We start from the raw sequence: 24,159 nt of genomic DNA, 5'->3' as shown, positions 1-24,159 counted from the left end.
TCAGTTTGGTCATTTTTTCCTACTTCTGGTCCACTCCCTTGATTTGAGTCCCAGTTTCCTTTCCATCACTATTGTTTTCCTGTGCATTTCCCTTCATTTCAATTAGTTTAGCCTTCATATGTTCCTCTAATTTGTGACTAAAATCAACCAGTTCTGTGAGCATCCTGATCACCAGTGTTTTGAGCTGTGCATCTGAAAGTTTGGCTATTTCTTCATTGCTTAGATTTATCAGCTCTGGGACTCTGAGTTGTTCTTGAGCCATGTTTTGATCTGTTCATGCCTGTTACATATGAGGAGGGGAGCCTCAGATGTTCACAAGGGTGGGGCCACCCAGGTCACTGGTTTGTGATGCTGTTTGTGGGGGCGGGGTCAGAGAGGGGCAATCGCATTCCCCTCTGCTGCTTCTTGTTGCTGGGCCTGCGGGTTCTGTCTCAGTGCTTGGTCCTTCACTGGTTTATCTGCGCTGGGGTGTGTGACTGTGGTCAACCTGCTGCCCTGCACCCTCACTGGGTCTGCCCTTCGCAACCCCATGCCTGGGATCCCCCAGTCGCTGCCTGCACGCCTGAGTCCATTTGATGGAGTTTTCCTGTGCAGCTGCGCTCTGCCAGTTGCTGGCTCCGCCCTTCTCACTGGTCTGGCTGAAGGGTTCATTTTTGTCAGACTTCAGTAGAGTTCAATTTTCTTTGTTTTGGCTGTGTTTTTTTTTTTTTTACTAAAATTTTGTTGTCTTTAAACTTGGTTGTGTGAGAAGGTACAGTGTTTCCACCTACGCCTCCATCTTGGCGGAAGTCCCCGAAAATTTAACTTACTTTCTGAGTGCCTGTCCTTCCAGAAGAATCTAAACTCATAAATCATTAGATTGTTATATTAAAATATCACAAGTTTTGTGGTATTTTATTTTTGTACATGATTGTTGTATGACACATGAAGATTTAATATCAAAAGTTGAAATTTGTATTATAATTTCAACTTCGGCTTACTTTTCTCAATTTTTTCAAAGATGAGGCTAAAAATAAAGGTATTATATAAGCTGCTTAAAATATTAGTGTTTATAAAGAAGAGCCCAAGAAGAGAACAATTACCAGTCATAATAAGATATGGTGAAACTGTGGAAATTGGATTATACTATTAGAAACATTTTCAAATTACAAAGTAGAAAATATCTGACTTTTTGTGTCTTCATTATTGTATAAACTTTATTTCAGAAAAGCATAGTAGGATCTATTTATTTCTGTGGCATTATTTTAGCAATTTTACAAACAAAATTAACTGATCTCATGTTTTATGGATCTTTTATTTATAATACATGCAGGATGCCCAACGAACTACATTGATGAATATGGAAATAGCTGATTATGAACGTTTGATGAAAGAACTAAATCAAAAGTTAACTAATAAAAACAGCAAGATAGAAGATTTGGAACAAGATATAAAATTTCAAAAACAGAAACAAGAAGCCCTGCTAGAAGAAATGAGTGAGCAAAACACAATTCATTTTAACTTAACAATAATTTCATCATAACAGAATATAGTAGAGCAGCATTAGTTTTTTATTTTTCAAGTTTTGACTGCCAGCCAGATGTTTCACACAGTGTTAACTGTTAATTAAGGACCTGACAGGTTGTAAAACCATTTATGTTTTAGACATTTATAGTCCATTATGGTGCATAATGTATTCACTGAAATGTTTCTTAAGTACCTGCTGTGTGAGTAATACAAAGATAAGAAAGGGCCTTTGTTAATGATTTGTTGATTGTCAGCAGAGTGGGATAATTGAAATAGCAGTGAAATCTTTCTTTTTAAGGTGTTTCTCTTCCATTTTATCTATAAAATAATTTCTAACGTAAGTATCTAATATAAGCTATAAATATCCCTTAAAACCTAGCTTCTTCAGCTACATCTCACAGATTGATGTGTTGTGTTTTTATTGTAATTCAGCCCAGGACATTTTTTAATTTCCTTTGCATTTTTTCTTTGACCTATGTTTTATTTAAAAGCTTATTGTTCAATTCCTACTTGTTTAAAGGAATTTTCTAATATTTTTCTGTTAATGATTTCTAATGTAATACTGTGGTAATTAGAGAACATCTCTGTATGATTTAGTCCTTTTAAATTTATTGAGCTTTGTTTTATGGCCCAGAATATTTCTTTGCATAAATGTTCCTCACTCACTTGAAAACAATGAATTAAACTGTTAGTTTTTAGATTGTTCTGTGTTATGTCAGTTAGAGCAAGTCATTTGACAGGGTTAAGTTTTCTATGTCCATAGTGATTTTCTGACCATTGTTGTACCAAGTACTGAAAAAGGTATGTCGAATTCTCTGATCATAATTCTGAATTTATTTTTCTTTTTGGTTTTATCAGATTTGTTTCATGTTATTTGGAAACTCTGGAATTCGCTACATATACATTTAATATTGCTAGTCATTTTTAGTGATTTGATCTCTCTGTTGTGAAATGTTTTTCTTTTTATCACTAGCAATAGTACTTTTTCTAAAGTCCACTTTGATATTAATATTAATATAACCATTCCACCTTTCTTTAGTTTTCTGTTTACATGGCATATCTTTCCCGTTCTTTGGCTTTCAACCTGTGTAAATTTGTAAAGTGCTTCTTTTATTTATTTGTTTGTTTGTTTGTTTGTTTATTTTTCCTAGCTTTTCCTTTTTTTTTTTAAAGATTTTACTTAATTATTTTTTAGAGAGAGGGGAAGGGCCCTCCCCCTTCTCTTTCCTTCCAGGGAAAAGGCGGGGGGGGGGGGGAAACAAGATTGTGGGAGAGAAACATCAATCAGTTGCCTCTCACACATCACAGTTGGCAACCCGGCATGCAACCCAGGCATGTGCCCTGACCAGGAGTTGAACCTGTGACCTTTCAGTTTGCAGGCCAGTGCCCAACTCACTGAGCCACACTAGCCAACATTTTTTTAATAGACCAAGTATGCGTTTTATTCTGTTTATTTTAACTTTCATTCTATTAACTTTTTAATTCTTTATGCTGTTACAGTTGGTCCAGTTTTCCTTCCCTTCAGTCCCCGTCACCCTGCCTGCTCCACATTTCCAGTCATTCCCCTCACCATTGTCAGTGTCCATGGGTCCTTCATATATGTTCTTTGACCAATCATTTCCTCTTCTTTGCATCATTACCACCTGCCCCCTTTCCTCTGGCAGCTGTCAGTCTGTTCCCTGTTTACATGTCTCTGGTTCTATTTTGCTTGTTAGTTTATTCTGTCATTAGATTCCTCTTATAAAGTGAGATCATATTTGTCATTCACCAACTGTCTTATTTCACTGAGCTTAAAATAGTCTCCAATTCTATCCATGCTGTCACAAAAGGGTAGGAATTCCTCGTTTCTCTGTACTGCATAGTATTCCATTGTGTAAATGTACCACGGTTTTTCAAACTATTCTTTTTTTTTTTAAGATTTTATTTATTTATCTTTAGAGGGGAAGGGAAGGAGTGAGGGAGAGAAATATCAATGTATAGTTGCTGCAACCCAGGCATCATGTGCCCTGACTGAGAATCGAACTGTGGTTGTTTGGTTCACAGGCCTGCACTCAATCCACTGAGCTACACCAGCCAGGGTGTCAAACCATTCTTATACTGGTGGTAACTTAGGCTGTTTCCAAAAATTGGCTATTGTAAGTAGCACTGCTGTGAACATAGGACTGCATAAGTTCTTTTGAATTTGTGTTTCAGGATTCTTGGAGTATATTCCAGGCAGTGGAATCATTTGATCAAAAAGCACTTCCACTTTTAGTTTTTTGAGGAAATTCCATACTGTTTTCCACAATGGCTCCACTAATCTTCATTCCCATGAATAATGCACTAGGGTTCCCTTTTCTCTACATCCTCACCAGCACTTATTTGTTGATTTATTAATGAAAGCCATTCTGACAGGTGTGGGATGATATCTCATTGTGGTTTTAATGTGCATCTCTCTGATGGCTAGTGAAGTTGAGCATTTTTTCATATGTCAATCATGTATTCAGGTCCTTTGCCCATTTTTTAAATTGGATTGTTTTCCTGGTGTTGAGTCATGTGAGTTCTTTGTATATTTTGGACATACAAATATAAACCCTTGTCCAATGCATTATTGACAAATATGTTTTCCCATACAGTTGCTTCCCTTTTATTTTGATGGTGGTTTCTTTAGCATGCCGAAGCTTTTTAATTTGATATAGTGGCATTTTATTTTTTCCTTTAATTCCCTTGCCCTAGGAAATATATTGGCAAAAATATTGCTATGTGGGAAGTCTGAAATTTTCCTGACTATGGTTTCTGCTCAGACTTTTATGGTATCACAACTTAATATTTGTCTTTTATACATTTTTAGTTCATTCTGGTATATGATGTAAGTTGGTGGTCTAGATTAATTTTTTTTGTATGTACCAGTACAGTTCTGCCAACACCATTTGTTGAAGAGGCTATTTTTACTCCATTGTATGCTTGCACACCCTTTATCAAATACTAATTGACCATAGAATCCTGGATTTATTTCTGTGCTCTCTATTCTGTTCCATTGATCTATGTGTCTGTTCTTATGATTGTACCATGCTGTTTTGATTACAGTGGACTTGTGGTGTAGTTTGACATCAAGAATTGTGATCCCTCAAACATTGTTCTTCTTTCTCAAGATTGCTGTGGCTATTCTGGGTCTTTTTTGATTCCATATAAATTTTTGAAGTATTTGTTCAAGACCTGTGAAATATACCATTGCTATTTTAATAGACATTGCATTGAATGTATAGATTGCTTTGGGTAGTATGGATATTTTAATGATGTTAATTCTTTCAGTCCATGAACATGGTGTACACTTCCATTTATTTATATCTTACTCAATTTCTTTCTTCAGTATTCTATACTTTTCCAAGTGCAGGTCTTTTACCTGCTTGGTTAAATTTATTCCTAGGTACATTTTTGTTGTTGTTGCTATAGTTAATGGAATTTTTTCTTAGTTTCTCTAATACTTCATTGTTGGTATATGCCAACAATTTCTGGATATTGATGTGGTATCCCACCACTTTGCCAAATTCACTCATTAAGTCAAGTAGTTTCTTCGTGAAGCCTATAGGGTTTTCTATGTATACTATGGTGTTGTCTGCAACTAATGACAGTTTAATTCCTCCTTTCCAATTTGGATGCCTTTTATTATTCTTGTCTGATCACAGTGCTTAGGCCCTCTGGTACGATGTTGAATAAGAGAGGTGAAAGCAGACACCCTTGTCATTGTTACTGATTTTAAGGGAAATGCTTTTAGTTTTGCCCTTTCAGTGTGATGTTGGCAGTAGGTTTTTCATATATGACCTTTATTATACTGAGTTATGCTCCCTCTATTCCCACTTTAGTCAGTGCTTTTCATAAATGGGTGCTGGATTTTATCACATGCTTTATCAGCATCTATTATTATGATCATGTGATTTTTGTCCTAAATTTTGTTTATGCTATGTATCACATTTATTGATTTGTGAATATTCTATCATCCTTGCAACCTAGAATAAATCACACTTGTTCATGCTGTATGATGTTTTGTTTTGGTTTTTGTTTTTAATTTATCTATTTTAATTGTTGTCCAGATACAGTTTTCTGCCTTTTCCCCCATCTCAGCCCATCCCCCCCCCCAAGCCCTCCCCACCTCCCTCCCATTTACACACCTCCCTGGGTTGTTGTTATTGTCCACGTGTCCTTGATACTTGTTCCTGCAAACCCTTCACCCTTTCCCCTAAAATTCCCTCCCATCTCCCCTCTGCTCACTGTCAGCCTGTTCTCAATTTCAGTGTCTCTAGTTATATTTTGCTTGCTTCTTTGTTTTGTTGATTAAATGCCTGTTAAAGGTAAGATCATATATATGGTATTTGTCTTTCACCACCTGCCTTATTTCACTTAGCATAATGCTTTCCATCCCTGCTGGGGCAAAGGGTAGGGGCTCCTTCATTTTTTCTGCTGCACAGAATTCCATTGTGTAAATGTACCATAGTTTTTTGACCCATTAATTTACTGATAGGCACCTAGGTTGTTTCCAGCACTTGGCTATTGTAAACTGTGCTGCTGTGAACATTGGGGTGCATAGGTTCTTTTGGAGAGGTGTTTCATGGTTCTTAGGATGTAATCCTAGCAGTGGAATTGCTGGGTCAAAAGGCAGATCCATTTTTCATTTCCTGAGAAAATTCCATATTGTTTTCCATAGTGGTTGCCCAGTCTGCATTCCCACCAACAGTGCACTGGGGTTCCCTTTTCTCCACATCCTCTCCAATACTTATTGTTTGTTGATTTGTTTATGATGGCCATGCTCACCAGTGGTATCTTATTGTGGTTTTAATTTGTATGTTTCTAATAGCTAGTGATACTGAACATCTTTTCATGTGTCTCTGGACCCTCTGTATGTCCACCTTGGAGATGTGTTTTTTCAAGCCCTTTGCCATTTTTTAATTGGGTTGTTTGTCTTCCTGGAGTGGAGTCACATGAGTTCCTTATATATTTTAGAGATTAACCCCTTGTCTGAGGTATCACTGGCAAATGTTTTCCTATAAAGTTGGTTCTCTTTTCATTTTAATACTGTTTTCTTTAGCCATGCAGAAGCTTTTTATTTTGATGAGATCCCATTTGTTTATTCTTTCCTTTATGTCTCTTGCTCTAGGGAACATATCATGAAAATATTGCTGTGTGACATATCTGAGATTCTCCTGCCTATGTTCTCCTCTAGGACTTTAATGGTGTCACGGCTTATATTTAAATATTTTATCCACCTTGAATTTACTTTTGGGTATGGTGTGAGTTGGTGCTCAGGTTTTTTCATTTTTTTACGTGTAGCTGTCCAGGTCTTCCAACACCATTTGTTGAAGCAGCTATTTTTATTCCATTTTATGTTGCTGCCCCCTTTGTCAAATATTATTCGACTGTAGAGACTTGGGTTCATTTCTGGGCTCTCTGTTATGTTCCATTGGTCTATGTGTCTGTTTTTATGCCAGTAGCAGGCTGTGTTGATTATACTGGCCTTGTAATACAGTTTCGTATCAGTATTTTGATCCCTTCTACTTTGCTGTTCTTTCTCAAAATTGCAGCAGCTATGTGGGGTTGTTTATGGTTCCATATAAGTTTTTGAAGTGTTTGTTCTATGTCTGTGAAATATGCCATTGGTACTTTAAGAGGTATTGAATTAAATCTATAAATTGCTTTGGGTAGTATGGACATTTTGATTATGTTAATTCTTCCAATTCATGAACACAGTATATGTTTCCATTTGTTTGTGTCTTCCTTCATATCTTCCTTCAGTGTTGTTTAGTTTTCTGAGTACAGGTCTTTTACCTCCTTGGTTAGGTTTATTCCTAGGTATTTTATTTTTGTTGTTGCTATGTCAAATGGAACTTTTTTCCTGATTTTTCTTTCTGATATTTTGTTGTTGGTATACAAAAAATGCCTTTAATTTCTGGATATCGACTTTGTATCCTGCTATTTTGCCAAATTCATTTATGAGGTCAAGCAATTTTTGGCAGCATCTGTAGGATTTTCTATGTACACTCTCATGTCATCTGCAAATAATGACAATTTTGTTTTATCCTTTCCAATTTGGATGCTTTATTTTTTCTTATGCTATTACTGTGATTAAAACTTCCAATACTATGTTGAATAGAAGTGGTGAAAGTGGACAACCTTGTCTTGTTCCTGATCTTAGTGGAAGAAGATTTTTTAATTTTTGCCCATTGAGTATGATGTTGGCTGCAGGACTCTTATATATGCCCTTTATTATGTTGAGGAATGCTTCCTTTATTCCCTCTTTGCTGAGTGTTTTTATCATAAATGGGTGCTGTACCTTATCAAATGCTTTTTCCACGTCTATTGATATAATCATGTAATATTTCTCCTTGCTTTTGTTTATGTGATGTATTACATTTACTGATTTTTGAATATTGAACCATCCTTGCATCCCTGGGATGAATCTCACTTGGTCATGGTGTATGATGTTTTTAATGTATTGTTGGATTCAGTTTGCTAGTGTTTTTGTTGATGATCTTAGCATCTATGTTCAAAAGAGATTTTGACATGCAATTTTTTTTCTTTGTCTTTCTTTGTTTTGTCTTTGCTTGGTTTTGGAATTAGGATGATGCTGGCCTCATAAAAAGAGTTTGGGAGTTTTTTCTGTTCTTGAGTATTTTAGAATAGTTTGAGAAGGATAGGTGTTAGTTTTTCTTTGAATGTTTGGTAAAATTTGCCTATTAATCCATACAGTACAGGGCTTTTGTGAGGCAGTAGTTTTTTTATTATGCTTCAATTTTGCTAGTTGCTATTGATCTATTCAGATTTTCTTTTTCTTCTCGATTCAATTTTGGAAGATTGTATGTTTCTAAAAATGTATCCATTTCACTCAGATTGTGAAATTTCTTCACATATGTTTGTTCATAGTAATTTTTTACTATTCTGTAAGAATTTTATTTCTCACTATTCTTTGTATTCTATGGTCAGTTGTTGCTTGTCCTCTTTCATTTCATATTTTATTTATTTGAGTCTTCTGTTTTTTTCTTGATAAGTCTGGTTAAAGGCTTGTCAATTTGGTTTATCTTTTCAAAGAACCAACTCATGGATTCTTTGAGCCTTAAAAAAATTTTTTTTTAGTCTCTAGGTCATTTAATTTTGCTCTGATGTTATTTCCTTCCTTCTGCCCACTTTGGCTTTGCTTATTGTTGTTCTTTAGTTTTTAGATGTAGAGTTGGGTTGTTTATTTAAGACTTTTCTATCTTCTTTAGGTAGACCTGTATAGCTATGAACTTCCCTCTGAGGACTGCCTTCACTGTGTCCATTGGTTTTGAGGTGTGTGTTCATTTTCATTTGTCTCCACATACTTTGATTTTTCCTGTTTTTATTGTTAATCCATTCATTATTTAATAACATATTATCTGGCCTCTGTGTATTTGAATATTTTTGAGTTTTTCTCTTAAGGTTAGTTTTTGTTTCAAGTCATTGTTATCTGAGAAGAGGCTTGATATAATTTCAGTGTTTTTGAATTTTTTTAGGCTTGTTTTGTGTTCTACCCTGTGACTCATCTTTGAGAATGATCCATGTCCATTCGAAAGAATGTGTATTTTACTTCTTGGGGGTAAAATGCTATGTAAATATCATTTAAATCCATTTAATCTAGAGTGTCATTCAATTCTGCAATATTTTTGTTGATTTTTTTAATTGGAAGATCTATCCATTGTTGATAATGGGGTTTTAATATCCCCCAAATGACTGTATTGCTTTCTATATCTTTCTTAAAGTCTTCCACTATTATCTTTATTTAGGTGCACCTCTATTAGGTGCATGTATATTTACAAGAGTTACATTCTTTTGTCAGACTACTCCCTTAAGTATTATGTAGTGACTTTCTTTCTCTCTTGTTATGGTCTTTGTTTTGAAGTCATCCTTTCTCTTTCAGCCACTGTGTATTTTTTGTCTGAGGTGGGTCTCTTACAGATAGCATATATGCAGTCATGTTTTCTTATCCATTCAGATGCCCTGTGTCTTTTGATTGGAGCATTTAATACATTTGCATCTAAGCTTGTCATTGATGGTAAGCTTAGATGGTACTTAATCATTGCCATCTGTTCCTTTTGCACCTGTACTGCCCCTGCCCCCCATTTCTTCCTCTTAAAGGCATCTCTTGCAGTGCTGCATTGGTGTAGATAATACTCTTTTAGCGTTCTTTCTGTGGAAGCTCTTTATTTCACTCTTCATCTCAAAACCTTGCTGGATAGAGTAGACTTGGTTGCAGGTCCTTGTTTTTCATTAATTGGAATATTTCATGCAAATCTCATCTGGCTTGTAGTGTGTCTGTTGAGATATAAGCTGATAATCTTATTGGAACTCTCCAATGTTACTGGATATTTCTCTCTTCCTGCTTTTATTTTTTTATCTTGTTGTTCGAGTACGGTTGTCTGCATTTACCCCCCTCCACTCCAACCCCACCTGAGCCATCCCCACCTCCCTCCACTGATCCATCCCGCCTTGGTTTTCTCCATGTGTACTTTATTTTTTTTTATTTTTTTATTTTTTAAATTTTATTTAGTTACTTTTCAAGTACATTTTTTTTTATCTATTTCTCCCATCCCACCCCACCCCCCCGCCCGGTCTCCCCCCTCCCTCCCATTCCCCCCCCCAGTCCTCATCTCTGTGTCTTTCATACTTGTTCCTCAAAATTCCTCCCCCTTTTTCCCCTTAAGTTCCCTTCCCTCTCCCCTCTGGTCGCTGCCCACTTGTTCTCTATTTCAGCGTCTTTGTTTTTATTCTGTTTGCTTGTTTGTTTTATTCTTTAGCTTCCTGTCAAAGGTGAGATCATATGGTATTTGTCCTTCAATGCCTGGCCTATTTCACTCAGCATAATGCTTTCCAGTTCCATCCATGTTGTTGCAAAAGGTAGTAGCTCCTTCTTTCTTTCTGCTGCATAGAATTCCATGGTATATATGTACCACAATTTTTTGATCCATTCATTTACTGATGGGCACCTAGGTTGCTTCCAACTCTTGGCTATTGTAAATTGTGCTGCTATGAACATTGTGGTGCATAGGTTCTTTGAAATTGATGTCTTAGGATTCTTGGGGTATAATCCTAGCAGTGGAATTGCTGGGTCAAAAGGCAGGTCAATTTTTATTTTTCTGAGAAAATTCCATACTGTTTTCCATAATGGTTGTACCAGTCTGCAATCCCACCAACAGTGAACTAGGTCCCCTTTTCCCCACAACCTCTCCAACATTTGTTGTTTGTTGCTTTGTCTATTATAGCCATCCTGACTGGTGTAAAGTGGTATCTCATTGTGGTTTTAATTTGCATCTCTCTGATAGCTAACGATATTGAGCATCTCTTCATGTGTCTCTGGATATTCTGTATGTCCTCTTTAGAGAAGTGTCTGTTCAAGTCCTTTTCCCATTTTTTAATTGGGTTCGATGTCTTCCTAGAGTGGAGCCAAGGAAGTTCTTTGTATATTTTGGAGATTAAACCTTTGTCTGAGGTATCATTGGCAAATATGTTTTCCCATACAGTTGGTTGTCTTTTGAATTTAATACTGTTTTCTTTAGCCATGCAGAAGCTTTTTATTTTGATGAGATCCCATTTGTTTATTCTTTCCTTTATATTCCTTGCTCTAGGGCACATATCCGTAAAAATGTTGCTGCGTGGAATATCTGAGATTTTCTTGCCAATGTTCTCCTCTAGGACTTTAATGGTGTCATGGCTTATATTTAAGTCTTTTATCCACCTTGAATTTATTTTGGTGTATGGTGTAAGTCTGTGCTCAAGTTTCATTTTTTTGCACGTAGCTGTCCAGTTCTCCCAACACCGTTTGCTGAAGAGGCTATCTTTACTCCATTTTATGTTACTGCCCCCTTTGTCGAATATTAATTGACTGTAGAGGGTTGGGTTGATTTCTGGGCTCTCTGTTCTGTTCCATTGGTCTATGTGCCTGTTTTTATGCCAGTACCAGGCTGTTTTGATTACAGTGGCTTTGTAATACAGTTTGATATCAGGTATTGTGATCCCTCCTATTTTGTTCTTCTTTCTCAAAAGAGCAGCTGCTATTCGGGCTCGTTTATGATTCCATATAAATTTTTGAAGTGTTTGTTCTATGTCTGTGAAATATGCCATTGATACTTTAATAGGTATTGCATTGAATCTGTATATTGCTTTGGGTAGTATGGACATTTTGATGATGTTAATTCTTCCAATCCATGAACACGGTATATGTTTCCATTTGTTTGTGTCTTCCCTGATTTCTTTCTTCAGTGCTGTGTAGTTTTCTGCATACAGGTCTTTTACCTCTTTGGTTAGGTTTATTCCCAGATATTTTATTTTTCTTTTTGCTATATTGAATGGGATTTTTTCCTTGATTTCTGCTTCTGCTGATTCATTGTTTGTATACAAAAATGCCTTTGATTTCTGGATATTGACTTTGTATCCTGCTGTTTTGCCAAATTCATTAATTAGTTTGAGCAGTTTTTGGGTAGAGTCTATAGGATTTTCCATGTACACTATCATGTCATCTGCAAACAGTGACAATTTTGTTTCCTCCTTTCCTATTTGGATGCCTTTTATTTCCTTTTCCTGCCTGATCGCTGTGGCCAAAACTTCTAATACTATATTGAATAGTAGTGGTGAAAGTGGACATCCTTGTCTTGTTCCTGATCTTAGTGGAAAAGATTTTAGTTTTTGTCCATTGAGTATGATATTGGCTGTAGGTCTCTCATAAATGGCTCCATGTGTACTTTATAGTTATTCCTGAAAAGCCTTCCCCCTTTCCTGTCATTATTCCCTCCAACCTCCCCTCTGGTTAATGTCAGATTGTTCCTAATTTTAATGTCTCTAGTTATATTTTGCTTGCTTGTTTGTTTTGTTGATTAGGTTTCAGTTAAAGCTGAGATCATATGGTATTTGACTTTCACCTGCTTGGCTTATTTCACTTAGAACAATGCTCTCCAGTTTCATCCATGCTGTCTCAAAGGGTAGGAGCTCCTTCTGTCTTTCTGCTGCATAGTATTCCATCATGTAAATGTACTGTAGTTTTTTTATCTATTCATTTACTGATGGGCACCTAGGTTGCTTCCAGCACTTGGCTGTTGTGAATTGTGCTGGTATGAACACTGGGGTGCATAGATTCTTTTGGAGAGGTGTTTCAGATGATTCAGATGTTATAATGTTTAAAATTCTCCTGGAGATTCATAAGCTTCTCTTCATTTTCTTGAATTCATATTTCTTCTTTCTGTTCCCTTTCAATGTTTATTTCTTCCTTCTGTTTCAAAATGTTGATTTGAGTCCTGGTTTCCTTCCCTTCACTGTTTTTTCCCTGTAAATTTTCCTTTATTTCACTTTGTATAGCCTTCACTTCTTCCATTATTTTGCATCTGTACTCAGTTATTTCTGTAAGCATCCTTATTGCCAGTGATTTGAACTCTGCATCTGATAAGTTGGCTATCTCCCCATTGCTTAGTTCCTTTTCTGGAGTTTTGATCTGTTCTTTCACTTGGCCATATTTCTTTGTTTCAGCATACCTATTACACTGTAAGGGGCAGAACCTTAAGTATTTGCAAGGGTAGGCCAACCCTCTTCACTTTGTTATATCGCTGTATGTGGGAGAGGTGTCAGAGAGGAAACAGTGCTGCTTTCTTGGCTCTCACCCAGCTTTCAGTCACTTCCCTTGCTACCCACAAGTGAATTGTACCCTCTTGTGCTGATTTCCAGGTGAGTGGTCTTGTGTACTCTCTAGGACATTTTTGCCCCTCCAACAGGCTCTTCAGTGATACTTGGGATTTCTCTCACCACCACAATCTCCACGGGATTTTACAGCCAGAAGTTTTGAAGCTTTATTTGCCACTGCTGGAGCCCTGGCTTTTGCAGTATCTAACTCCCCAGTTGTTCCTCCTGGTTTATACACATACAGATGTGGGACCACCTGATCTCCCAACCACCATCCTTCCTGCTCTCCTTTCCACCCTGGCTGTTCATCTCTGCCCCTCCTACCAGTCAGGATGAATGTTTCTTCTTTAACTCCTTGCTTGTCAGACTTCCATGTAGTTTTGATTTTCTGGCAGTTCTGGTTGTTTTTGTTTTTCAATTTGTTGTTGTCCTTCTTACAGTTATGCGAAGAAATGAAGTGTATCTCCCTACTCCTCCATCTTGCCCAGAAGCCCCATAGTAATCTCTTATTACCCTTTTTCTAGTTCCTTTAGGTAAGGGGTGTCAACCTCATTTTTACCACAGGCCACACCTGGACGAATGTAATTTTAGGGCTATATAACTATAACTATTCCTTAACAGTTAAGTGAGAGCTTGGTGCTACCACCAGGTAGAAACAAGTTGCCAGGCCACATAAACTAAGTTGGGGGCTGGATTCAGCCCACAGACCTTGTGTTTCCCACCTGTGCACCTAATGAGATTGTTTATTGGGATTTTTCTTGTTTGTGGAGGGAGATCTATATAGCTGTGAACTCTACTCAGAATTGTTTTTGCTGCATCCCATAAATTTTGAAGTTATGTTTTCTATTAAATTTACTTCAAAACAGCTTTATTTTATTTTTTAATATATTTTATTGATTATGCCATTACAGTTCTATTCCCCCCTTCATTCCCCTCCACCCTGCACACCCCTCTCCCACCATTCCCTCCTTTAGTTTATGACCACATGTCTCAAGTTCTTTAGATTCTATATTTCCCCTACTATTCTTGCCCTCCCCCACATCTATTTTCTACCTACTGTCTATAGTACTTATTTTCTGTACCTTCTCCCCCCTTCTCATCCTCCCACTCCCCTGTTGCTAACCCTCCTTGAGATCTTCATTTCTATGTTTCCACTCCTGATCTAGCTGTCCTTTTGTTTTAGTTTGCTTTTGTTTTAGGTGTGGTTGTTAATAACTGTGACTTTGCTGCCCTTTCACTGTTCATCTTTTTTATCTTCTTTTTCTTAGATAAGTCCCTTTAACATTGCATATAATAAGGGCTTGCTGATGATGAACTCCTTGAATTTGATCTTATCTGAGAAGCACTTTATCTGTCCTTCCATTCTGAATGAAAGCTTTGCTGGATTGAGCAATCTTGGATGTAGGTCTTTGGATTTCATGACTTGGAATACTTCTTTCCAGCCCCTTCTTGCCTGTAAGGTCTCTTTTGAGAAATCAGCTGACAGTCTGATGGGGACTCCTTTGTAGGTGACTGTCCCCTTATCTCTTGCTGCTTCTAGGATTCTCTCCTTCATTTGAATCTTGGCTAATGTAATGATGATGTGCCTCAGTGTGTTCCTTCTTGGGTCCAACTTCTTTGTGACTCTCTGAGCTTCCTGGATTTACTGTAAGTACATTTTTTTTTGCCAGATTGGGGAAATTCTCCTTTATTATTTGTTCAGATAAGTTTTCCACTGGTGGCTGTTCCTCTTCCCCTTCTGGTACCCCTATAATTCGGATGTTGGAACATTTAAAAATGTCCTGGAGGTTCCTAAGCCTCTCCTCACTTTTTTGAATTGTTGTTTCTTCATCCTTTTCTGTTTGGACATTTTTTTCCTCCTTCTGGTCCACTCCTTTGATTTGAGTCCCAGTTTCCTTTCCATTACTCTTGGTTTCCTGTGCATTTCCATTCATTTCAATTAGTTTACCTTTATATGTTCCTCTAATTTGTGACTATAATCAACCAGTTCTGTAAGCATCCTGATCACCAGTGTTTTGAGCTGTGCATCTGAAAGTTTGCCTATTTCTTCATTGCTTAGATTTATTGGCTCTGGGGCTCTGAGTTGTTCTTGAGCCATGTTTTGATCTGTTTGTGCTTGTTACGTACGAGGAGGTGTTCACCAGGGCAGGGCCACCCAGGTCGCTGGTTTGTGACACTGTATGTGGGGGCAGGTCAGAGAGAGGCCACCCAGCTTGCTGGTTTGTGACACTGTATGTGGGGGCGGGGTCAAAGAGGGACAATGGCGGTCCCGTCTGCCACTTTCTGACACTGGGGCCTGCATGGTCTGTCTCACCGCTTGCTCCTTCACAGGTTTATCTGCGCGCGAATGTGTGACCCTGGTCAGCCCTCAGTGAGTCCACTGCCTTGTGCCCTCAGTGGGTCTGCCTGCTGCTACTGCACACCTGGGATCCTCCTACAGCTGCCAGCATGCCTGGGTTGCACGCCCGGGTGGATCAGGTGGATCTTTCCTGCCTGACTCTGCTCTGCTGCTGGCTCTGCTCCTCTTACCCATTTGGCTGAAGGGTTCGTTTTTGTCAGACTTCCGTATAGTTCAATTTTCTGTGGTTTGGCTGCGTTTTTGTTGCTAAAATTTGTTGTTTTTAAACTTGGTTGTGTGAGAAGGTGCAGTGCTTCCACTTATGCCTCCATCTTGGCAGAAGTGGGTCAAGATAGCTTTTGATTTCTTCTTTGATTTCCATTTTGATCTATTGGCTGTTTAATATTGTGTTGTGGAGTCTCCATGTTTGTGGGGTTTTTTTCTAATTTTCTTTTTGTTGTTGACTTGTACTTTCATGCCATTGTCAGAAAAGATGCTTGATATAGTTTTAATCTTCTTCAATTTATTTAGACTTGTTTTATGGCTAATCTATTCTGAATAGATCCAGTCTATCCTGGAGAATGGACCATGTGCAGTTGGAAAAAAAAGTGTGTCTTCTGCAGATTTTGCTGAAATTTTCTGTAAATATCTCTTCAGTCACTCTGGCTGATTTTACATTTAATGCCTTTGGTTTTACATTTAATGCCATTAAGTTTCTATCTTGATGATGTATTCATTGAAGTGTCTAGGGTATTAATTAAAATCCCCTACTATTATAGTAATACTGTGCATTTCTCCCTTTAAGTCCACTTATAATTGCTTTGTATATTTAAGTGCTCCTCTGTTGTGTACATAGTATTTATTATTATTATATCAACTTTTTGGATTGACCCTTTTATAATAATGTAATGCCCTTCTTAGTCTTTCAGTCTGTATGTCTTTCAATTTGAAGTGAATCTCTTTTAAGCAGCATATAGATGGGTCATATTTTATTTATTTTCAAGCCACCCTGTGTCTTTTTATTGGAACATTTCATCTATTTACATAAAATAATTCTTGATAAGTGTGCACTTACTGCCATTTCATTAATTGAGGGATTTTCTGGTTGTTTTTATATCTCCTCTATTTCCTTCTTCTTCTCGATCTCTTCCCATGTGTTTTGTTGGTTTTCTTTAGTGTTCTATTTGGGTTTCTTTTTCTATGTTCTTTTTATATCTTTTGTAGGTTTTTAGTTTGCGTTTACCATGGGGTTTATATATATATATATATATTACTCTACATCTATGTCAGTCCATTTAAAGCTCATAGGCATTTAAGTTCAAATGTATTCTATAAGGACTACATTTTTCTTCCTATCTCCAATGCTTTATGTTATGGTGTCATTTTTTAAGATCTTTTGTTTTGTGTATCTCCTAACTACTTACTGTATTTTGAGTTGAGTTTGATATTTTTTTCTTCTGATCATCTTAGTAGCTTTTTTAATGTCTGATTTTCTCTATTTATTAAATATTTGGTGTTATTTGTGAGCTATTTTCTCTTCTCCATATTTACTTATTTCTGGTTATAGCCTTCCTTTTCTGCTTAAAGAAGAAGACCCTTTGCCATTTCTTTGCGAAATAAAAGCCAAAGGAGTTCATCATCATTAAAACAGGTTTATTTATTTATTTTTTAATATTAAATTTTATTTAGTTACTTTTCAAGTACATTTTTTTCATCTATTTCTCCCATCCCACCCCCCCCGCCCTGTCTCCCCCCTCCCCCCCATTCCCCCCCCAGTCCTCATCTCTGTGTCTTTCATACTTGTTCCTCAAAATCCCTCCCTCTTTTTCCCCTTAATGATGATGAAGTTCTTTAGCTTTTATTTCGTTGGGAAACTCTTTTTTTTTTAAATATATATTTTATTGATTATGCCATTACAGTTGTCCTATTTCCCCCCTTCATTCCCCTCTACCCTGCACACCCTGCTCCCACCATTCCCCCCTTTAGTTTATGTACATGTGTCACAAGTTCTTTAGATGCTATAATTCTCATACTATTCTTGCCCTCTCGTCTATTTTCTACCTACCATCTATGCTACTTATTCTCTGTACCTTTTCCCCCCTTTTTCTCCTCCCACTCCCCTGTTGCTAAGCCTCCATGTGATCTTCATTTCTATGGTTCTGCTCCTGATCTAGCTGTCCTCTTAGTTTGCTTTTGTTTTAGCTGTGGTTGTTAATAACTGTGAGTTTGCTGTCCTTTCACTGTTCATCTTTTTCATCTTCTTTCTCTTAGGTAAGTCCCTTTAACATTTCACATAATAAGGGCTTGGTGATGATGAACTCCTTGAATTTGATCTTATCTGAGAAGCACTTTATCTGCCCTTCCATTAAATGAAAGCTTTGCTGGATAGAGCAATCTTGGATGTAGGTCTTTGGATTTCATGACTTGGAATACTCTTTCCAGCCCCTTCTTGCCTGTAAGGTCTCTTTTGAGAAATCAGCTGACAATCTGATGGGCAGTCCTTTGTAGGTGGCTGCCCCCTTATCTCTTGCTGCTTCTAGGATTCTCTCCTTCATTTGAATCTTGGCTAATGTAATGATGATGTGCCTTGGTGTGTTCCTTCTTGGATCAAACTTCTTTGGGACTCTCTGAGCTTCCTGGATTTCCTAGAAGTCTATTTCCTTTGCCAGATTGGGGAAGTTCTCCTTTATTATTTGTTCAAATAAGTTTTTCATTTGTTGTTCTTCCTCTTCCCCTTCTGTTACCCCTATAATTCAGATGTGGGAGCATTTAAAGATGTCCTGGAGGTTCCTAAGCCTCTCCTCACTTTTTTGAATTGTTTCTTCATCCTTTTCTGTTTGGTCATTTTTTTCCTACTTCTGGTCCACTCCCTTGATTGAGTCCCAGTTTCCTTTCCATCAGTATTGTTTTCCTGTGAATATCTCTTCATTTCAATTAGTTTAGTCTTCATTTGTTCCTCTAATTTGTGACTGAAATCAGCCAGTTCTGTGAGCATCCTGATCACCAGTGTTTCGAACTGCGCATCTGAAAGTTTGGCTATTTCTTGGTCACTTAGAGTTACGGGCTCTAGGGTTTTGAGTTCTTCTTGAGCCGTGTTTTGATCTTTTCGTACATGTTACATAGGAGGAGCGGAGCCTCAGATGTTCACAAGGGTGGGGCCACCCAGGTTACTGGTTTGTGATGCTGTTTGTAGGGGCGGGTCAGAGAGAGGCAATGGCGTTCCCCTCTGCTGCTTCCCACTGCTGGGGTCTGGCGTTTTGTCTCAATGCTCGCTCCTTCAGTGGTTTATCTGTGCACGAATTTGTGACCACAGTCAGCCTGCTGCCTTGCGCCCTCTCTAGGTCTGCCTGTTGCAACCCCATACCTGGGATCCACCAACTGCTGCCAAGCACCTGGTTCTGTCTGACGGAGTTTTCCTGCGCAACTGAGCTCTGCCAGTTGCTGGCTCTGCCCCTCTTACTGGTTTGGCTGAATGGTGCTTTGTTGTTGGACTTCCGTATAGTTCAATTTTCTGTGTGTTGGTTGCGGGGGTTTTTTTGTTGTTTTTTTTTACTAAAACTTTATTGTCTTTAAACTTGGTTCTGCGAGGCGGCACAGTGTTTCCACCTATACCTTCATCTCGGCTGGAAGTCTCCTGGGAAACACTTTATTTCTCCTTTAATTCTGAATGCTAGATAAACTTTTGGGTAAATTATTCTAGCTTGTAGGTTCCTTTCCTTCAGCACTTTAAAGATAAGCACTTATTCTCTTCTGGCTTGTAAAGTTGCTCCTGAGAAATGAGCTGATCCTCTTATAGGATTTCCTTTTATGTAAATCATTTTTTTTCATTGCTACTTTCAAGATTGTCTCTTTAACTTTTATCATTTTAATTATGATATATCTTGATATAAGTCTCTTTGCATTCATCTCATTTGGAACTCTGTGCTTCTTAGACCTGGATGCCTGTTTCCTTTCCCGGATTTGGAGCATTTCAGCCATTATTTCTTTAAATGAGTCTCTGGTTTTTGTGCCGTTTCTCTTCCTTCTGGGATCCTATAATGTGAATGTTTGAACATTTGGTGTTATCCCAAAGGTCCCTTATCCTTGTTGTTTTTAATTCAGTTCTTTTTTTTTTTCTGTTCTGATCAGTTGATTCCCCGTATTCTGTCTTCCAGGTTTCTAACTTATTCTTCTGTATTGACAAGTTGGCTGTTGATTCTTCTTAATGTACTTTTCATTTCTATGGCATTATTCAGGTATGCCTGTTTCTTCATATACTTCTTTGTTGAAGTTCTCACTAAGGTCCTTTCTTCCACTCTCAAGTTCAGTGAGCATCCTTATAACTTTCTTCGAACTCATTATCAAGTATATTATTTATCTTTGTTTCTTTAAGTTTTGTTGTGGGGATTTTTCTTCTTCCTTCCTTTTTTTCCTGATTCGAAAGCTGTGCTGTTTTTTTTTTTAATTTAATTATTCTTCAAGTACAGTTTTATGTCTTTTACTCCCACTCAGCCCACCCCCCCCCGTGCTCCCCACCTTCCTACCATTTCCACCCCCTTTAGTTATCCATGTGTCCTTTATACTAGTTCCTGTAAATCCTTCCCCTTTTTCCCGTGAAATTTCCTCTCCTCTTCCTTCTGGTCATTGTCCCCCTGTTCTCTGTTTCAGTATCTTTATTTTTATTTTGCTTGCTTGTTTGTTTTGTTGTTTAGCTTCCTGTTAAAGGTGAAATCATATGGTATTTATCTCTCAACACCTTGCTTGTTTCACTCAGCATAATTCTTTCCAGTTCCATCCATTGCTGTTGCAAAGGATAGGAGTTCCTTCTTTCTTTCTTCTGCACAGAATTCCATCATTTATATGTACCATAGTTGTTTGATCCATTCATTTACTGACAGTCACCTAGATTGCCTCCAGCTCTTGGGTATTGTAAATTGTGCTGCTATGAACATTGGGGTGCATAGGTTCTTTTGGATTGGTGTTTCAGGGTTCTTAGGATATAATCCCAGCAGTGGAATTGCTGGGTCAAAAGGCATATCTATTTTTAGTTTTCTGAGAAAATTCTATACTGTTTTCCATAATGGTTGTACCAGTCTGCAATCCCACCAACAGTGAACTAGGTCCCCTTTTCCCCACAACCTCTCCAACATTTGTTGTTTGTTGCTTTGTTTATGATGGCCATTCTGAGTGGTGTAATGTGGTATCTCATTGTGGTTTTAATTTGCATCTCTGATAGCTAACGATATTGATCATCTTTTCATGTTTCCCTGGATCCTCTGTATGTCCAGCTTGGAGTAATGTCTGTTCAAGACCTTTGCTCACTTTTTAATTGGGTTGCTTTTCTTCTTAGAGTGGAGTCATGGAAGTTATTTGTATATTTTTGAGATTAAACCCTTGTCTGAGGTATCATTGGCAAATACGTTTTCATAAACAATTGATTCCCTTTATATTTTAATACTGTTTTCTTCAGCCATGCAAAAGGTTTTAATTTGTCTTTATATTTGTGTTTTTATTTTTTTAAGATTTTATTTATTTATCTTTAGAGAAGAAGGGAAGGAGAGGAGAGAAATATCAGTGTATGGTTGCCTGTAGTAACTCCCCTACCAGGAACTGGCCTGCAACCCAGGCATGTGCCCTGACTGGGAATCTAACCATGATCATGTGGTTTGCAGGCCCGCACGCAGTCCACTGAGCTCCACTAGCCAGGGTGTATATTTAAGTCTTTTATCTACCTTGAATTTATTTTGGTGTATGGTGTAAGTCAGTGGTCGAGTTTCATTTTTTTGCACATAGCTGTCCAGTTATCACAACACCATTTATTTAGGCGGCTATTATTAGTTCATTTTATGTTGCTGCCCCCTTTGTCAAATATTAATTGGCCATAAAGACTTGGGTTTATTTCTGGTCTCTCTGTTTTATTCGATTGGTCTATGTGCCTGTTTTTATGCCAGTACAAGGCTGTTTGTGTTGATTACAGTACCTTGTAATACAGTTTGATATCAGGTATTGTGCTCCCTCCTACTTTGTTTTTCTTTCTCAGAATTGTAGCTGGTTTTCAGGGTCGTTTATGGTTTCATACAAATTTTTGAAGTGTTTCTTTTATGTCTGTGAGATATGTCATTGGTTTTTTAATAGGTATTGCATTGAATGTGTAGAGTGCTTTACGTAGTATGGATATTTTGATGATGTTAATTCTTCCAATCCATGAACATGGTATATGGTTCCATTTGTTTTTGTCTTCCTTGATTTCTTTCTTCAGTGTTGTGTAGTTTTCTGTATACAGGTCTTTTCCCTCCTTGGTTAGGTTTAGTCCCAGATATTTTTTTTGTTTGTTTTTGCTGTATCGAATGGGATTTTTTTTATTTCTACTTTTGCTGATTCATTGTTAGTATACAAAAATGCCTTTGATTTCTGGATATTGACTTTGTATCCCACTGTTTTGCCAAATTCATTTATTAGGTCGAGCAGTTTTTGGGTAGAGTCTGTAGGATTTTCCATGTACACTATCCTGTCCTCTGCAAATAGTGACATTTTTGTTTCCTCTTTTCCTGTTTGGATGCCTCTTATTTTCTTTTCTAATCTGATGGCTGTGGCTAAAAGTTTAATACTATATTGAATAGAAGTGGTGAAAGTGGACATCTTGTTTTCTTTCTGATCTTAGTGGGAAAGCTGATAGGTTTTGCCAATTGAGTATGATGATGGATATAGGACTCTCATAAATAGCCTTTATTATATTGAGGAATGCTCCCTCTATTCCCACTTTGCTAAGTATTTTTATCATAAATGGGTGTTGTACCTTATCAAAAGCTTTTTCCTCCTCTATTGATATCATGTGATTTTTGTCCTTGCTTTTGTTTTTTTGTTTGTATTAAATTATATTTTATTGATTATGTTACTATAGTTATCCAAAGTTTTCCCTCTTTGCCCCCCTCCACCCAGCGCTCCCCACTCCCTCAGGCAGCCCCCACCCCATTGTTCATGTCCATGGGTCATACCCCATTTCCTATACTGTACTGTGCAACCCCATGGCTATTCTGTAAATTCCGATTTATATTTCTTGATCCCCTTACCTCTTCACCCATTCCCCCTCAACCACTCCCATCTGGCAACCATCAAAACACTCTCCATATCCATAATTCTATCTCTGTTCTTCTTGTTTGCTTAGTGTGTTTTTTAAATTCAATTGTTGATCTGTATTTATCGCCATTTTATTGCTCACAGTTTTGATCTTTTTCTTGAATAATTCCCTTTAACATTTCATATAATAATGGCTTGGTGATGATGAACTCCTTTATTTTTTCTTGTCTGGGAAGCTCTTTATCTGTTCTTCCATTCTAAATGACAGCTTTGCTAGGTAGAGCAATCTTGGCTGTAGGTCCCTGCTTTTCATGACTTTGAATATTTCTTTTTTTTATATTTTTAAAATTTTTTTATTGATTATGCTGTTACAGTTGTTCTATTCCCCCCTTCATTCCCCTCCACCCTACCTCCCCGTCCCCACCATTACCCCCCCTTTAGTTTATGACCATGTGTCTCAAATTCTTTAGATTCTATATTTCCCATGCTGTTTTTGCCCCCCCCATCTATTTTCTATCTACTGTCTATGCTACTTATTTTCTGTACCTTCTCCCCCCTTCTCATCCTCCCACTCCCCTGTTGCTAACCCTCCTTGAGATCTTCATTTCTATGTTTCCACTCCTGATCTAGCTGTCCTTTTGTTTTAGTTTGCTTTTGTTTTAGGTGTGGTTGTTAATAACTGTGACTTTGCTGTCCTTTCACTGTTCATCTTTTTTATCTTCTTTTTCTTAGATAAGTCCCTTTAACATTTCATATAATAAGGGCTTGGCGATGATGACCTCCTTGAATTTGATCTTATCTGAGAAGCACTTTATCTGTCCTTCCATTCTAATTGAAAGTTTTGCTGGATAGAGCAATCTTGGTTGTAGGTCTTTGGATTTCATGACTTGGAATACCTCTTTCCAGCCCCTTCTTGCCTGTAAGGTCTCTTTTGAGAAATCAGCTGACAGTCTGATGGGGACTCCTTTGTAGGTGACTGTCCCCTTATCTCTTGCTGCTTCTAGGATTCTCTCCTTCATTTGAATCTTGGCTAATGTAATGATGATGTGCCTTGGTGTGTTCCTTCTTGGGTCCAACCTCCTTGGGGCTCTCTGAGTTTCCTGGATTTCCTGGAAGTCTATTTCCTTTGCCAGATTGGGAAAATTCTCCTTTATTATTTGTTCAAATAAGTTTTCCACTGGTGGCTGTTCCTTTCCCCCTTCTGGTACCCGTATAATTCGACGTTGGAGCGTTTAAAGATGTCCTGGAGGTTCCTAAGACTCTCCTCATTTCTTTGAATTCTTGCTTCTTGACTCTTTTCTGTTTGGCCATTATTTGCTTTCTTCTGGTCCACTCCATTGATTTGAGTCCCAGTTTCCTTTTCATTGCTATTGGTTTCCTGTGCAATTCCATGCATTTCAATTAGTTTTGCCTTCATATGTTTGTCTAATTTGTGGCTATAATCAACCAGTTCTGTGAGGATTCTGCTCACCAGTGTTTTCAACTGTGCATCTGAGAGTTTTGCTATTTCTTCATCGCTTAGATTTATAGGCTCTGGGGCTTTGAGATCTTCTTGAGCCATTTTTGGTCTGTTCGTGTCCTTTAAGTGTGAGGAACGGAGCCTTGGA

The 24,159-nt window shown here is 37.7% G+C and overlaps 1 protein-coding gene across 3 annotated transcripts in view; it reads left to right on the top strand.

Annotated features, from left to right (window-relative positions):
- GCC2 (GRIP and coiled-coil domain containing 2) overlaps window positions 1-24,159 on the top strand; it is a 118,399-nt gene that overhangs the window by 31,680 nt on the left and 62,560 nt on the right. For all 3 annotated transcript variants that reach the window (XM_053665255.1, XM_037138348.2, XM_053665256.1), the window contains one exon: window positions 1,313-1,475. In XM_053665255.1, coding sequence (XP_053521230.1) covers window positions 1,313-1,475 — 163 coding nt within the window. The remainder of the gene's footprint in view (window positions 1-1,312; window positions 1,476-24,159) is intronic.

This window comes from Artibeus jamaicensis, unplaced genomic scaffold (genome assembly GCF_021234435.1).
Source record: "Artibeus jamaicensis isolate MK-2021 breed Jamaican fruit bat unplaced genomic scaffold, CSHL_Jam_final contig_399, whole genome shotgun sequence".
NCBI lineage: Eukaryota > Metazoa > Chordata > Mammalia > Chiroptera > Phyllostomidae > Artibeus > Artibeus jamaicensis.
This window is presented reverse-complemented; position numbering and strand designations above follow the sequence as displayed.